This window comes from Heliconius melpomene, chromosome 10, assembly GCF_056956725.1.
Source record: "Heliconius melpomene rosina isolate 202511_hmr_F chromosome 10, ASM5695672v1, whole genome shotgun sequence".
NCBI lineage: Eukaryota > Metazoa > Arthropoda > Insecta > Lepidoptera > Nymphalidae > Heliconius > Heliconius melpomene.
Genome location: NC_140398.1, coordinates 10,744,517 through 10,760,879, shown reverse-complemented (window position 1 = coordinate 10,760,879; position 16,363 = coordinate 10,744,517). Strand labels below are relative to the sequence as shown.

Below are 16,363 nucleotides of genomic sequence, written 5' to 3'. Positions count from 1 at the left end.
ATATGTATTTGAATTCTAAACATCGATTTTAGGTCCAAATTTGAATCCAACATTCGGTTCAGGGATTTCTTTCAGATATAATATAATCAAAAAGAAAATAATCGAAAGGCTCTGGTAGAGCGAAAAATAGATATATATATATCTATTCAATGATGTTTAGATAGATTGTTTAGATTAAATGATTTATCGTCACGTTTGGCCTGAGTCGAGTGTACTAGTGAGAGCGAGAAATAAACAATAGAGAGGCACGATGGGTCTAGCACATAGTTCCAATTTCAATTCAAGTTCAACTTCAACAAACTTATTAACTTAAGTTAATCTGTATTGATAATGATAATATATCGATATATTTCTTTATCGTATTAGTTATTTATTTGTCTGTGGTACAAAGTTAACTTTAACTTACAAGGTAACGTTACTTTAGTTATGTATTAGATTAGGTAATCAACTACATACCTAACTTATTATACGAATTACAATTTCTCGTAAGTTGAAATTGGAAATATTTCTAATGTAAGAATAGTTTTCGTCTTATCGTTTTGAGAATTTTATTTCATATTCATATTTCTGTTTGCACTTTCTGAAATTCATAAGTACAATAATATACACAGATACATTATTATAATAAATTTCAAGCAATTCTATTTCAAATGTTAATTTACATTAAATAATTTCTACTTACGTTGTTTATTTAAATAGAACTGTGCCTTAATATATTTATGTAGCGAAGAATATTTTTATCAGGCAGGGCGGCCTGCCTCATAACCTCCAATTTATATATTTATTATTTTCAGAGACCACAACGATGGTTGGAGTTGGGCTATTACGCCGATCCATTATAAATGGCACCTTGTATTCTGCTGCGGCACTCAGATTTGCTTCCAGTCAAGCAGAAAAGAAAGTGTATTTTGATGTATCAGCTGACGGCGAACCTTTGGGGCGAATTGTTATGAAATTAAATTCTGACGAAGTTCCCAAAACTGCTGAGAATTTTCGAGCTTTATGTACTGGAGAAAAAGGATTTGGATACAAAGGCTCATCATTTCATAGAATTATTCCAGATTTTATGTGCCAAGGTGGTGATTTCACTAACCATAATGGCACTGGTGGAAAATCCATTTACGGGCGAACATTCCAGGATGAAAATTTTAAACTGAAGCACACAGGCCCAGGAATTTTATCCATGGCTAATGCTGGACCCAATACAAATGGTTCCCAGTTCTTTATCACTACTGCTGCAACACCATGGTTGGATAGAAAACATGTTGTCTTTGGGTCAGTTGTTGAAGGTATGGACATTGTAAGAAAAATGGAAAGTCTAGGTTCTAGAAATGGGAAACCTTCAAAGAAAGTTGTTATCAATGAATGTGGTGAATTAGATTAAGGAAAATGTGTACATAGCTGTAGGTCAAAATGTTGTTAATGCATTTATTTTGGTTCTCAATATGTGTATAGTTATTTTATAAAATAAATTGTATAGATAGTTTGGTATTTTATTTAGACTCTTAGCAGCAAAATAAAAAAGTATAAAAACTTTTTATAATTATTATAAATACTTTAGTTTGTGCTACAATATATTTATTACTACAGATAATCTTATTTTAATTTATAAATAATATTTGTCTAACTCACAAGTAGAAACATGCTTTAAAGCACCTTGGATCTCTGGATATTTCTAGGTATTGTCAGTTTATTTGTAGATTATACTTTCAAGGCAACACTAGTAGAATAATTGATAATATTGTTTTCTAATATTTTCTGAATAATTGGAAATATATATATAGGTATTTTTAATTCTAGTTTTTTTTTCTTTTTCCATGCTTAAAATTTAATTTGCTTAATTTAATTATTAATTATCTACCCTAACATCACAAAATTTGTTTGCTTGAATGCGTTAATTTCAGAAACGACTTACATTTATTTTTAGAAATTACATACATACATTGAAAAATCATTTTTCTGGTCGAAAGTCTGATTAACGAGGAAGACTATGGTTAAGAATAAATCAAATCAGCTTCACGCTGTATCACGCACACAGCAGGGTAGGCAGAGGGAACCTAGTGTTAAGATACTCCGGTACCCACTTTCTGTCGGCAGAACTCAACGCCGCGCTTTGCCTCGACACCAGAGGGAAGAAATGGAAATATAAACGTAAACAAAAATTTCACTTCCTCGAGTGGGGATTGAACACAACACAACCGCGATACAGTCGCATCTTTGTGCCGCTGCGCCACAACGGCCTCTAACACTATAGAAGTGGCGAAGACTTTAGTTATATTTACTAAAGCTATATTAACTACTATAAATCATTTCAATGGACAGCCCATAGCCCTCGTACACATAGTATGTGTCTTAGTTTTTTTTATTTTACCATGCATAGGAGCTGCAGGCTAATAAATACTGTGGAAATAGTAGAATGAGATTTAAAGGAATTAAATAAAAATGTACATAAAAATATGTATGCAATTTTATTAATCACTAAATGCAACAAATTAGTTTAGAAGTTGCTATCATCAAACTATCATCATTCACAATCGACATAACAACTTTATCAAGTACAGCTAAGTCAGTATCAAGTCTTAGAACCTATTGTAATAAGGCATTTTTAGATATAACACTCTTCATATCAAACTATTTCTCTCTTAACAAATATATGACAAAAATTTACACGGATGATTCACTTTGTCTTTTCTTAATATACAAGATAAATATTCAGTTTAAAAATATTTTATACTAAAATAACATTACTACAATAGTAATTGAGTTCTTTAGATACAGCAGCCTATGAATTGACATTTAGATATATACAACAAATTTTATATCAAATTATATTAAAAGAAAGCAAGTATAAACTTGTTTGTTGTACTTTAGTGTACAAATAATATGGATTTTTGTCTAAGAGTTGTATCAGCATAAGAAACAAAGGAAAAATCTTTTAATAAATTTTGAATTACAATACAATGGTGGAAAAATTATAAAAAATATTTTTTGACTATTCAACTCTTTTCCAAATTTGCTAACTAAGTAATATAATATTTTTTAGCATGTATTGCAGAATCTCGACATTACTAGTATGAAAAATAATAATATGAATACCGAAGTAAATTTTTTAATTAATACATAAATAGCTACTTGATTTAAACAATTCAATATTTAGTTTGAAAAATTAAATAGAGTTCATATAAATTTGTTAATTAACACTCTCATCACATTAAAGTTGCTCTCGGCACATGAGATCAAATAAATAGTTTTACGTTATTATATGATTTATATAACTGGAGATATTTGTTAATTGTTGTTGTTTGTTTAAAATAATAATAATGAAATATTTTTGTACTTATCTGATGTTTAATATAATTGATCTACTGCACCTTTATGTAATAAAATGTTCTAAACTAAAGGATTTTTACAGACTTGCAAGTATTGTAGTCAGTAATTATTATTGGTTTATTTTTATCAGGGCGGATAGAGGTAAGGAAGACCATTGCCGTGTAAGAAAAAGTGTCCTACAAAACAGATTAAAGAAGAGTGGCCGTAGAATGAATGCCGTAGGATAATTTTAAAGAATGTAGTGTGTTCTTTGCAGATAAGACTATTGGCGTATTTTCGAGAGAAAATAGATATGCAAACAAGTCGAATCATTAAAAATATTAATTATCCAAACTCAGTATACTTCGATTTTTCTATAATTGGTTAGTTCGTAATACCAAATTTTCTATAATACAGTTAAAATTTGCGTTATTGCAGTCGAACTTTCAACTACAATTTATTGTTTACTAGTGGACACATTTTCAGCTAAATCGTCATATGAAATGGGTCTCCTTACCTCTACCTTCCATAATTTTCAGTTATTTTATATTGGTTTAGGTGGCATGTTATAAATTTAATAAAAAAGGAATGTTTTTTCCAAAATAATGAATTTTAACAATTAAATATTTATTTTCTTTCATTTAATGATACATTACATTACTATTAAAAGTTTAATTTTTATAAAAATATTGCTTTGCACAGTCCAATATACTAATAGATTTTTAAATATGTGAGGCTGTAGTTATTTATTTAAAATTGCACATATTTAGCTAGTATTGTAAAGGATATTTGGTATTATTACGAGATTTTTAGTTTTATATCTTATTTAAGAGTTCTTTAGTGCTTGTTTTGATAAAATTCCCATTAATGTTAAAAAGTTACGTTATGACAATGACATAATTTTTTTCCTATATTTGTAAAAAATTAAGTACAATTCTGATTTAATTCCAGAAATAGTTTAGAATAAAATACAGTATTTTTTATGGCAATTTGCATTTTTAAATCTAATAAATTTACCTAGGCATAGTTAGGCCAAAATTATAAGCGGAATATGCACAGTGACAGCAAAAGTGATGTGAGTATTAAACCTATTAAATTACGATCATTTTGACTATGAACACAAAATAAAAACTTACCGTTTTGATTATTTAAATATATAGCTACAGTAAGAGACGCAATGAGAACCTTTCATCTCGATCGCGATAAGCGTTAATTAAACTACATTTAAGATATGGTTCGAAATCACTCACGGTCGCTTAAGCGTAATAGAAGAAATAATTCGTTTAGCCTAACGTGTTTTCACCATCCGTACAAAGCGACAATTGCATAAATTATTTTTTCTATTCGTCGCAACACAGCGTCAACTGTCCAACTGTCCACAATGAGATTCGGGTGCGCTCACACGCTGGGCGCGGCCAGCTGGTCCACGCTGCGGCCCTTCTGCAACTGCAGGCTTAGTTCGTGGGGCTCCATGGTGATGTGGTGCGAAGACGTGCGCTTGTGGCGGCCGGCAGGTGGCTTCAGGTCGCGCGAGCCCGTGCGGCGGTGGCGCAGCACGCCGCCCGCCTCCAGCAGCCGCTTGGTCTCGTCATCCGCGCGCTTGCAGGGCGGCAGCGCGAGCAGTTTGAGCTGGTCGAGGCTCAGGTCGCGCGCGGAGGGCGCGGGGGCGGGGGCGGGCGCGGGGCCCTCCAGTTGAATGGTCTTGGAGTCGTTGCGCAGGTGGCGCGAGGCGACGAGCACGCGCTCTCGGCGCCCCAGCGAGCCGCGCGGCTGCGACTCCTGCGAGTACTGCGAGTCGGTGCGCTGCAACGCGTCTAGCGGCGTGGTGCCGGCCGAGCTGGGCCCCGACGTGGCGCCCGATCGCAGCCCGCTAGCGTTGTCCGTCGACGGTAATTCCTCGAACACTACGACAGAATTATTTTGTTTATCTTATATGTTAAATAGTAACCTTGATACAATTACCATTTTAAGTTTATTATATTCTTGCAAGAGTATTTTATTTATTTTATTGTATTAATTTATATATTTACATATTATACTACATATTATTACAACAAATTAAATAATTCACACACTTCAACAGTTTATGTTAGTTACATAACTTACATTTGTCGAGGCTGATGATGGAGCCCGCGATGTCTTTATGCGGGTCGAGGGGGGCCGACGTCTCGAGGTGTCGTCGTCGCCGCACGAGCCACCAGTCCGCCAAGAATATACCGAGGGCCACAATTTTTATGCCACCACAAAGACCCACGTATCTGGAAAAATTGAACTTACAATCATAGGTGCACGAGTAAGAGGATAAATAACGAAAAAAAATAAATTACACAAAAATATTAGTTTAAAGCTAAAGTTAGGTTAGGTTAAGCTAAGGGGAACACTTAGAAAAAATATCTAGATCCGTCCATGGTAATAATATTTATATTGGGAACGAAATACCTAAAACCTGGTTCCCTCTGCCTACCCTGCTACAGGTATTGCAAAGCGTGAAGGTATTTTCTTTACAATAATAATATTTAAAGTTAAGACAAATCAACTGATAAGTATATAGAACATCGTGTTGTAAGGTTAGTAGTAAGTATTCTTGAAATTCAGCCAATTGTCGGCGGTTCGAAACTACAAAAAAAAACAAACATAATTTGGATCGATTGCGCTGGGTTCCAGACCTGTATATTGTCCTGTATACATGGATATCCGTTACATTAGTAGCATCTACGTTGTTATGTTATTCGATGACATCTCTTTAAATGACATAACCTTGCAGTAGGAACTAAACAAAACGTATCATTTGCATTGTGGTTGTACATACCTGTATCGAAATTGTTCGATGTCGTATAGCAGGCAGCGGCCCCCCTTCTCCCCGCTGCAGGACTGCTTCCAGAGGATGCAGGTGGAGTCTATCAGGTTACCGAACACGATAGGCGCAGGGATGTAGCCGAACAGACGGAAGATAACGAATTGCATACCCAGAGCAAATGAACGTTCTTCCTCACTCACTGATCTACAATTTCAAATAAAGCAAAATAAATTAAAATAAATAAAACACTTTGGAAAAATGTGTTAATTTTACGATGAATAGATAGACTAGCTTTTACCAGTGACTTAGATCCCATGGTCAAATGGAAAAAACTAAGAGTTATGTTTGACACACGGCAAATTATAGAATATAATATAGTTTATAAGCCTTATTCGATAGTTGGAATACATATAAAAAAACATATTGTCAAATCGAACCAGTAGTTCCTGAGAGTACCGTGTTCAACCAAACAAACTCCTCAGCCTTATAATGTTCATAATATTAATTAAGTATAAATTTTAGTGAACTTTTAATAGGTTCATAATTGAACCATACACTCTTTCCAAACTAATATGCTACTTTAAAAAATATGTAGCAAACACCAAAACACTAACCTAAGCACAATCATCAAGAGCGGCATCTGCGTAATGGCGACCACGAAAGTCATGAAGAAGAGGAGCACGAGGAAGGGGAATATAGTAGTGCAGGGTGGGTTGCAGGCGCCCGCCGTGGCCACGGGCACTACCGTCACCTCGCTGTACTCGCGTGCCGCGCCCGCCGTCAGCGCGGACGCGGACGCGCCGTTCACCATGCCCACACTCAGCCCTACGCCCATGTCGCGTATGTTCTCGTGTACACCTGGTATGTGGGTAAATATTTTCAATACATGGATTGGACATTATAGCAATGGATTGGTAGGCAGAGGGAGGTTAGTATTAGGATACTACGTTCCCCATGCACCGCAATTTTTTTAAGACATTGCCTGTGACTGTGAGTCGAAAAACTTAAAGAGAAATTATTATATTAAAAATCGAAATTTATTAGTATTAGTAATCTGTAGGTACTACTAATGAAAAAAATTATGAACTAGTCCATTATTGTTATAATATATTAAATATATGCAGCTTTTAAAAAAAAACATAATTGTTTAGCAGTGCAAATAACAAGAAAACAAATTTTATTTTGTATAAAAAATAAATTTAAGTCAAAAGAAATTACGAATTTATTAATTTAATAATACGTAATTACATTTCCCTTTCAGACTGCATGATATTGTTTACTTACCTTCTTATCAAATTATCATATGTTTACATTTCATAAGTTAGGTGTCTTATGTTGTTAGCCGAATACATTATATACTATGATGTTTATACTAAAGCATAGTACATAGTTTAGTCATTATTACTGCGTACGGGTGTATAAAATTAGGCAATCAGGTGAAATATACGTTCATTTATCTAGACAAACCCCTAAGTATTAAAATGAATAACTTTCTATTGCCATTATCAGCTGTCAGCGATAATTAATATCAACTCATAAGTAAGCATCTATAACTGAGATTTTTTAAGTAATCATAAACTGTTTCAGAATTTTTAAATATCATCATTTTGTGTAACTTTGCACTTAAGTCATAATGAGACTATATAAAATAAATATAAACGTAAACGAAAAAGACATATTAGCTGAAACAGTAACAAGAAAAGGAAGCGTCGACGTGAACCGAGCGTTATTACCGCCCACTACATCATATTATCTCTAATTTGTCGAACAGAGATACAAGTTGATACATGTATCACGTGTTAAACATATTATCGATACAACAAAACTGTTCATTAATTTGCCCTATTTTCTCTAATTTACTGCATATTGGATGATTATTATTGCAATGTATAGATAATACATATTTGAATTTTAGGCTATTTTAAAAGAATTATGGCGAATAGTATGTATTTTTTGTATTAATTAAGTATTTTTTGTTTTTTTGTTACATGTTAGTATTTGACAAGACAAATCATTTTGTGGCTGTAAGTTAGTGTCAACCAGCCGATTTTATCATCGTAACGGCTACGGAGATTCATAAAATAAATAAAGTTTTTGAAACTACAATTAAGAAAAAAACAACTTTAAAGATTTTGTTGGTAAAATTATGCTATTTCTATTCTAACATAATATTTTAAATAAAATCAAAATTATTTTAATATTTCAATATTACTAAGTTGGCACATTGTGTCGTTTTATTTGTCTTTGATTTTATACTTGTACCTATTTGTTTGTACATGTGATTGTTTTTCCTAGTAAACTAACAAATAGATAAGTGTCGACAGACGAGGGGTCAGTGCACTTTGCTGACAGTCTCATTGGCATAAATTTAATGATACATGAAGATAAAAATAAAGTTATTAAATCGTGTGATGATATCTGCCTCTGGGGAAATACTGTATATTAAACATAACATATACATAATGTTCGATTTTGATAAAGCTTTATGAATTTCCTTTTTGTTTTTCGACTCATATTTACAATTTTATTAAATATAATATTAAAATACACTAAAATAATGGTAAACATTTTAAAAAGTTATATCATTTTATGAATTTTAAAACGGTATCATTTCAGTTTAGGCGGGATTTCGAATGCCATTCCTTATAAACATAGCAGCTGTCTCCGGTAGACATGTTTCACAAAGCATTAAAGTCCCAACTATCTAAATATTAATTCATAAAAAACAAACTCACAAGCACAATTAGTAAAGTTGGAGCGCGACGAGAAGGCAGCGCAGCCGGCGTGGCACGGCGAGAAGTAGGTGAGGCCGTTGTTGCCGCACACCGGCTCCATGTCCGTCTCCGTGCACAGGCAATTGAAGTTGCAGGCCGCTGTCAGATTCACTTTGAACGGCTCTGGATTGCTGCAAATCAGTTAGAACATCTTATAGCATTAATATTACAAATTACTAAATTTGTGGATGGCACATCCATGTTAGCTCCTCGTCCACGACAAAACTACTAGACGGATTTAGATAAAATTTGATAGTAATACCGGGTATTATATCAGAATAACACGTGAGCTAAAATTTACGTAAATATGTTACAACTTATTTATGTTTTCAGGCAACAACATTATACATAATTCTACAACAGAAATCGAACGGAACGAGATAAAACGTTTTATTGAATTCTTATGACAATCCTTAATATTCGTTACAATTCGTTTGAATTTAATAATACGCAGGTACTTAATTAAGATTCAAATACTGACTACTGCAGTACCTATTATTACATTCCAAACAAATATGTGAATAATGATATAATTACCTATTATTGGTGTAAGGTATAGTTGTTCCAGCCATTTTGATGTTATCACAGCCAAGGAAGAATAGTAAGGCATAGCAAGACAGGCAGATGGTGTTGGATATCAACACAAACTGTACAGCGCCCTTCGGCCGAAGCTCCAGCCGTTTGAGAAGACACCCGCCCATGAATATACCAATACAAGCACCGGGAATGGCGATAGAACCTGTTCAAATATAATTTGTATCATTCTAATTATTTTTTTTAGCTTCACGCTGCATCCCGCATACAAAGTAAAGCCCGGTTTTCGGGACATTGATGAAGTGGCTGAACCCAACGTGCCGGTTTTTGCTTTTTACGAGAGCTAGGAAATGAAACAAATTCACTCGTCTGGATATTGGAACCGGGCCCACAACTTCGCGTTTAAATTTCGAGGCTATCCCACTGGGCCACGACGGTCCTAGCATTTTAATTGTTATTTTTTAATATTATATATAACCTACATTATTATATCTGTTTTCCGCATTAGTAGCAAAAATAAACCTACACTTGATTAATTATTGACTTTTTGATTTAATGGAAACTGTAAATGTTAAATGGCAGTAAATTTAGTCTACTTAAAATGTATTCCTTTATCGAAACAGGAAAACAAATGTAAACCCTATTTTTAGTGAGATTTGAACCCAAGTACAAATATTTAGTGCACTTAAGCAAGACTCAATTCAAGACGTTTGAAAGTTGAAACTAAAAAGCGGTTAATGTATTCAGATCGATAAATCTTTAGCAGAAATGAACATTAACTATCACAATCTTTTAAATAAAAACATAGTTGATTGTATTTCTATTTGCTAAATTTGTTGGACATTATTGACTTAGTAGTATTGAATCATGGTGACGAAGGCTAATATTCTTATGGCCTTGTATTGATTTTTCGGTAAGACGAGGTCATCAAGTAGTCTTTCGCGTGTGTGATCGATGTTTTATCAAACTTGTTTTGAAATAAGGTGAAACGGTTATAAGTGTTGGGAGGCGAAAACTATATGTTTGATGAAAACTTAGATTATCGAGGCAATTATGGCACGGGGGATAGTGAGCGTGACGGTCGTGGGTTCAATCTTCACTCGGTGAAGTAATTCAATCTATTTTTATTTCCCCGCTCAAGCACTCGATGCACGGAGTTGAATTCCGCTACTTACACAAAACGTTTCGAAAATTTGGCAGTGAGTGAGGGATCGGAGTGTCTTAACAGTAGGTTTCCATTGTCTTGTTTTTAGAGTTAACATACCAGTGAAAACGCTGGCTTGGCTTTTGCCGAGACTGAATTGTGTTTCAAGATATTTTGGTAGGAAGACCACGAAGCCAGACACTATCATGAGTTCCATACAGGCGCCCAGGCACGTCACAACGTATACCGGGTTCTTCAGAAGACGCCACATCGAAACTGGAATATCTGAAAATACAGATAATTTATCTGATATTTTTGCTCCAATAGTAAAGACAATGATAGTATAATAAATTACTAACATTATAATAACAAAATAATATATAAATTGCAAACCTTTGATGTCTTTGCCATATCCTGTATCTTTGATATCGGATTGTAGTTTAGCAGGCGTTTTAGCTGTAGAAGTACCAGCTGCTGCGGCAGCTTTTTCAACTAATCGTATTTTTTCCTTTTCCCGTACCAACACTTTTGGGAATGAGAAGAATGGAATAGCCACCAAAATTAGGAGTAGGCCGCAGAGCAGAAAGCCACCCCACCACATCCCCACCCACTTGTGGTCTCCTGGACCTAAATAAATACAAATACATTACAAATAACAATGCAAAAAAAAAAATCTTTATTTATTTTAAAATTTCAGTATAAATCTGTGATGATTACCTATAGAAATAATAGCACCAGAAAACGAGTCCATATGAAATGATAATAGATATGCACCAAGTAAGAAGCCAAGAACTGGGCCGAATGCAGCCATACTGTACATACATCCTGTAAAAAAAAGAATTTACGTAAATCCTGTTACACTATATTATTAAATAAAATTTAAAAAATCATAATAGTATAAAAAATAACATGTATTAAGTAATAATACAGGATTTAGTCCAAAAAATGTATTTTCAAAATAGCGATGACATCGTTGTAAAAGGCTGCATGCAGTAGGTAATAGTAACTCGTCTACCGATTGCGGACCAAAAGTAGGTCACTCTAGTTTTGCGGTCCGCAAACGGTACGGATTTCGCGGTTAATACCTATGGCTTGAAACTCGATAAAAATGGCAGTCGAGCTAATACTGCGGTATTTTATTTGTATCAAAACACAGTTGCATTATTGCGAGAACGTTTAAAAATAGTTTAAATGTCAACAAGGGTCGACATTTACCTGTATGACTGTTACTAATGCTTATATGGTTATACGGTGTATAATAATTAATTTTTCATCACTTATTAATATATTTTATGTTTTTAAAAAATAAAAATAAAATAGATTAAGTTTTCGCAGATAAAAACATATAACAGGAATATTGCTTTTAATAAAACTAATGGAATACCTAGAGGATAATAAAATTAATGTAATTTTTTAAATTAGTATATTTTATGTTTTAAACTAAATAGAACTAGTTTTATTGTTTAAATTTATAGTTCAGAAAACGTGTTCAAATTATCTTCTGTCATACAGAAACTGATTTGGATTTGATATGAGAGGCACCTGTCAAGAGCTGCACCTAGTAGAGAAACCTTATTAATACAACTAGACGTTTAAATTAAGTTAACATTAAAAGTCTTATTTTGGTTTAATTTGTTTTGTTTTAGTTCATCAATAGTACGACAGACTAATTTTATGGTGTTTATTAGAAATATCAATATAGCTGAGTTATTGTAGCAAACAATGTTCATTATTCATACTTTTCTAGGAACATAAAACGAATGTTCAAAACATTAATTAATTATAACCAATTGATTCTATATAAAGGGATATTTGCGACACAAACGTATTTACGACTTAGTATGTTTAATTAAAATTCTACCACTCCCATCACGGAGGACACGTGGGCATTGACTACAGCAAATGTCTCTATCTGACACGGAAGTTTTATTATGATTAAATAGTTTGGCATGAGTGGCAGACTGAAAGGGGTAGGGTCAAGGGCGCTTCATCACGTCAGGGGTTAAGTTTTCGAGGTTGAGCGAACCGAGCGACATGCCAACTGTTTACAATTCACCTTTTTCGAACATGCAATGATAGCATAATTCATGGATAAGAGATGGCACTTTCAAATTTTAAATGTAATTGAGCTTATCATAAATTAAAATTCAAATTATTCTTTATTCAAATAGGCAATTATTATAAGCACTTTTGAATAGTCGAATGAACATATGAACAAAAAGTTACCACCGGTTCGGTAGGCAGTTCTGCTGAGAAGAGCCGGCAAGGAACTCAACAGTTGCTCTTTTCAAAATCAATGGTACAATCTATTACATTAGCTGGCAGCTATCCTGCATTATATTCAATAGACATTAATTCCATACATGCTTATCCTCTAAATATTCTATCATATTTAGCTTAAGGAGATAAAGTTCTAAGATATGTGATTTGCCAGCGAATTTAATGATAAATGGGACTCTGAATAGAGTATAGGTTGTAGACATGATCTTACGGCCACTTGTTCTTATACCTATGCAATAACTGTGAATAGAGTGAGGTCTAGGAAGGTTCGTTGAACTGAGTCGTGTCTGCACAATTTGGTTTATGAGTGCGGTTACGAGTAACGCGCCACTCGGTCCTCACAATAAAGACGTGTAATAGCAGAAAGGTCGATGGAGGACGTGCGACGCTTACACAAACAATCCCGCTGTTCCAACATTCATTTTAGAAAATGACATTCTTTAAACTTTATGCTTTTTCAACACTTGTGTGTTTATTTTATTGTGGTGTTGCTTATACTCATATTTTTAATATAAGGATAATACTAATATTTATTACTGTAATGATAATATCATATTATAGGCTTAACCAAGGCTTCCCACATTTAGGAATGAGTTGAACTTTATGCGAGTAAAGCTGTGGGCCTAAGTATTAAGATTACACTCCAAGATATGCTCTGTAAGTCTTCTGTAAACGGCTTTCTGTCGCAACATCTTATTAAAATATTTAGCCGTCTTGCTCACGTGTGTCTTAATTAGCTATATGTGTAACGTGAGAGTATCTTTTGCATTGTATAATTATTTACGTAAATGTTATGGTTAGCATTTGGTAGGTAGGATTTTATATAATTATATGTTACCAACAATCTGTATAATTAGGTATTCTATACAATATCTCAGCAATGTATAGAATATCTAAGACATGTAGATAATGAATATTATTTATTTTATACTTTGGCTAGGTAATAAAAACCGAACGCGCAGCCGGTAAATTATGGGTATAATATAGGTATAGGACGAGAACAAGGAAGGCAGGGGGACGAAGCAGGCGCGGGCAGGCAGGCAATAAACATGTTGCGATTTTCAGATTTTTATTGATATTTACACGTCACCGTATTTAATAATTTAGCAAATTTTAAGTTAGTCATTTTTAATGTTAAAAGTCTTTAACGTAACTTCTCCCCTAAATCTCGAGATCCCTAAATCTCGAGAATATAGGACTATGTTGTATGATATTTATTTATTTTAGACGCTCGCTATATCGCTCAAATTTTATATTTATCGTAGATATTTATATATTTTTCTAATAATCTATATTCTATTGTATTTTAGTACAACTTACCGATATACATGCTGGACGACTCTGGCCGTACGTGGTCATCTACGTAGGTAGTGCCCAGCGTGAGGAGCGGCGAGCCCCCGCAGCCCAATAGAAGTTGCGCCACCACGAATATCATCACTGGCATGAAAGTACTGGGCGAGCTCTGTTATAACACGAAATAAATATCTTGATATAAATATATTATGATTCGTTTATTATTAAAGTATTCGTATTATTAAAGTAATTACGTTGTCTTGTTGTTTTTCCTATGCCTATGAATCAGCTTCACGTTGTATCTCGTAGTATATCAGAGTAGTCAGAGGGAACCTAGGTGATAAGACACTCCATTCACTACTTTCCGCCGAATTTTTGAGGCATTGCATGATCAGTGGCGGAATTGAACGCCGAGTTCTTGCCTTGGTGCCAGAGAGAAGAAATTGAAATGTTAATAATAATTCATTCCCCCGAGTAGGAATCGAGCCCAGCTATGGCCTTAAAGTCACATCCATGTGCCCCTGCGCCACGACGGCCTCGCCTATGCTTATGAAGCAAGTATAAAGAACACACACAAGTAGGTATATTTAAAACGCAATATAATCCAGTTAGTACAAAATAAGTAAATAAATCAATAACATACTTTAATACAATTATCGGGCCTGAGGTTGCTAGGTGGCAGGCCCGCTTGGAGCCTGCCGAGGCCACCCATGTCTTGCTCCAGAGCGTGCGACAGTCGACAGATATTCTCATCAGACTTATTGTTCGCTAACATTTCGCTATTGGCCTCCGCTATAAAATGCGGCACAACAAACACTAACGAACCAATGCCCATTATAACGGCACCTAAAAAGCGTTTAACATAAATTCATATATTTATACGTCCAAATTTATTATTCAATAATGAATTTGGCAGTAAAATTAATGTAAAAACAAAATGAAAGCCTCGATAGATACATTCCGTAAAACTTACCAACCGCTATCCATACAGGAATGTGTCTCCTACTTCCAAGGTATGAGACAAATATTACTGTGATAACGTTGCCGATCTCGTAGCTACTCGCTATGAGACCCGAGAGACTTGAGGGTATTTCGAAGCGTTTCTCAATTGTTGTGATTACAGAATTTATGTAACCTGAGCTTAAGGCTTGCTGAAGCGTCACTAGGAACGAAAGGAAAAATACGAACACCTGTAAAGAATACAGTGTTTTTAATAAACATTGCAGTGCTTTAAAAAAATATATAATTGAATTACAAAATGAAAGCACTAGACTTACTTTAATACTAGAAAATTGCTGGATAAAAAGCGGTCTCCATGTTAGGATACCGCAGTCTCTTGCGTCATGAGGAATGTCTAATATTTCTGGGAATAACTGATGCGGTTTTTCTTTTTCCCTCTCTCGCTCTCGATCTCTGCAAGGGGAATTATTGTTCGTTATATTAAACAGTTATTAGGGTCTTTTAACTTATTCGGGTTATTTATTATTTAAAAGACATATGTATAGCGGTTGTGAATGAATACCTGTCGCAAATGCCAGCAGAAGGGTTTCTGCTGTGGCACTTGGTGGACTCCCGCGGCGGGTGCGGCGCGCTGGGTCCCGCTACGTCGCCCTCCGCGGCGCACCCCGACTCCGCGTACAGTCCTGTCATCGCGTACATTGACTCTTGTCTCCTGGGTCAATGTAAATTATATATGAAATGTCATATAAAGTATGACTAATACCCACTTATACCTTACCTTTTACCTACTTGAATATACAATGTATAAGTTATTTAATATTTAAATGTTTATTCATAAATTACCGATGCAAACAATTTCATTAAAATATTATATGGAAATCATAAAATTTAACTCTTTTTATATAAAAGATGTATAAAATATATAATAATAAATAAACAAGTTTTATTTACACTGCTTACAACTAAGAAACGGGAGTACATGGTACCTTCCAAGAAGTAACCCGAGCTGCTGCTCAGCTGTTACATCCGACATATTATCGACACAAATAACAAAAAAGAATACAATATCTGAACTACAATATGTTCACAAAGCGGCGAAATTTCCTAACGACCGATGACGTCATTATAACGTTTCGCGATTTCACTTTTCCGAGACACAATTTTAAATCATTCATAAAGTTCACATATTTAAATCCATTTAACTATATAATAGAAACACGCTTGTCTCGTGTTCACTTTGTAGAATGACTAAACTTGAAGCTTTGTTTGATA

The 16,363-nt window shown here is 34.3% G+C and overlaps 2 protein-coding genes and 1 pseudogene across 7 annotated transcripts in view; 1 reads left to right on the top strand and 2 right to left on the bottom strand.

Annotated features, from left to right (window-relative positions):
* Rpn13 (regulatory particle non-ATPase 13) overlaps window positions 1-16,363 on the bottom strand; it is a 306,135-nt gene that overhangs the window by 58,175 nt on the left and 231,597 nt on the right. The window lies entirely within an intron of this gene.
* On the top strand, window positions 251-1,484 carry LOC146535586 (peptidyl-prolyl cis-trans isomerase pseudogene; annotated as a pseudogene). 3 transcript variants are annotated; one of them, XR_014878312.1, is made up of 2 exons: window positions 251-409; window positions 795-1,484. The product of XR_014878312.1 is annotated as a peptidyl-prolyl cis-trans isomerase pseudogene, transcript variant X3 (transcript). The 3 variants fall into 3 exon arrangements; XR_014878311.1 differs by having other exon boundaries at window positions 266-485; XR_014878310.1 differs by having other exon boundaries at window positions 268-513.
* LOC146535585 (solute carrier organic anion transporter family member 2A1-like) overlaps window positions 2,450-16,363 on the bottom strand; it is a 30,240-nt gene continuing 16,326 nt past the window's right edge. For 2 of the 3 annotated variants that reach the window (XM_085190998.1, XM_085190999.1), the window contains exons 4-17: window positions 15,654-15,803; window positions 15,409-15,544; window positions 15,105-15,321; window positions 14,775-14,977; window positions 14,159-14,300; window positions 11,276-11,383; window positions 10,952-11,185; window positions 10,679-10,843; window positions 9,418-9,619; window positions 8,842-9,011; window positions 6,721-6,964; window positions 6,119-6,310; window positions 5,416-5,567; window positions 2,450-5,213 (exon numbers count right to left, since the gene is read on the bottom strand). In XM_085190998.1, the coding sequence (XP_085047124.1) occupies window positions 4,708-5,213; window positions 5,416-5,567; window positions 6,119-6,310; window positions 6,721-6,964; window positions 8,842-9,011; window positions 9,418-9,619; window positions 10,679-10,843; window positions 10,952-11,185; window positions 11,276-11,383; window positions 14,159-14,300; window positions 14,775-14,977; window positions 15,105-15,321; window positions 15,409-15,544; window positions 15,654-15,803 (2,821 nt within the window). In that variant the 3' untranslated portion in view covers window positions 2,450-4,707. Of the gene's footprint in view, window positions 5,214-5,415; window positions 5,568-6,118; window positions 6,311-6,720; window positions 6,965-8,841; window positions 9,012-9,417; window positions 9,620-10,678; window positions 10,844-10,951; window positions 11,186-11,275; window positions 11,384-14,158; window positions 14,301-14,774; window positions 14,978-15,104; window positions 15,322-15,408; window positions 15,545-15,653; window positions 15,804-16,077; window positions 16,264-16,363 lie in introns of those variants that run through there. The other variant, XM_085191001.1, reaches the window with a different exon arrangement.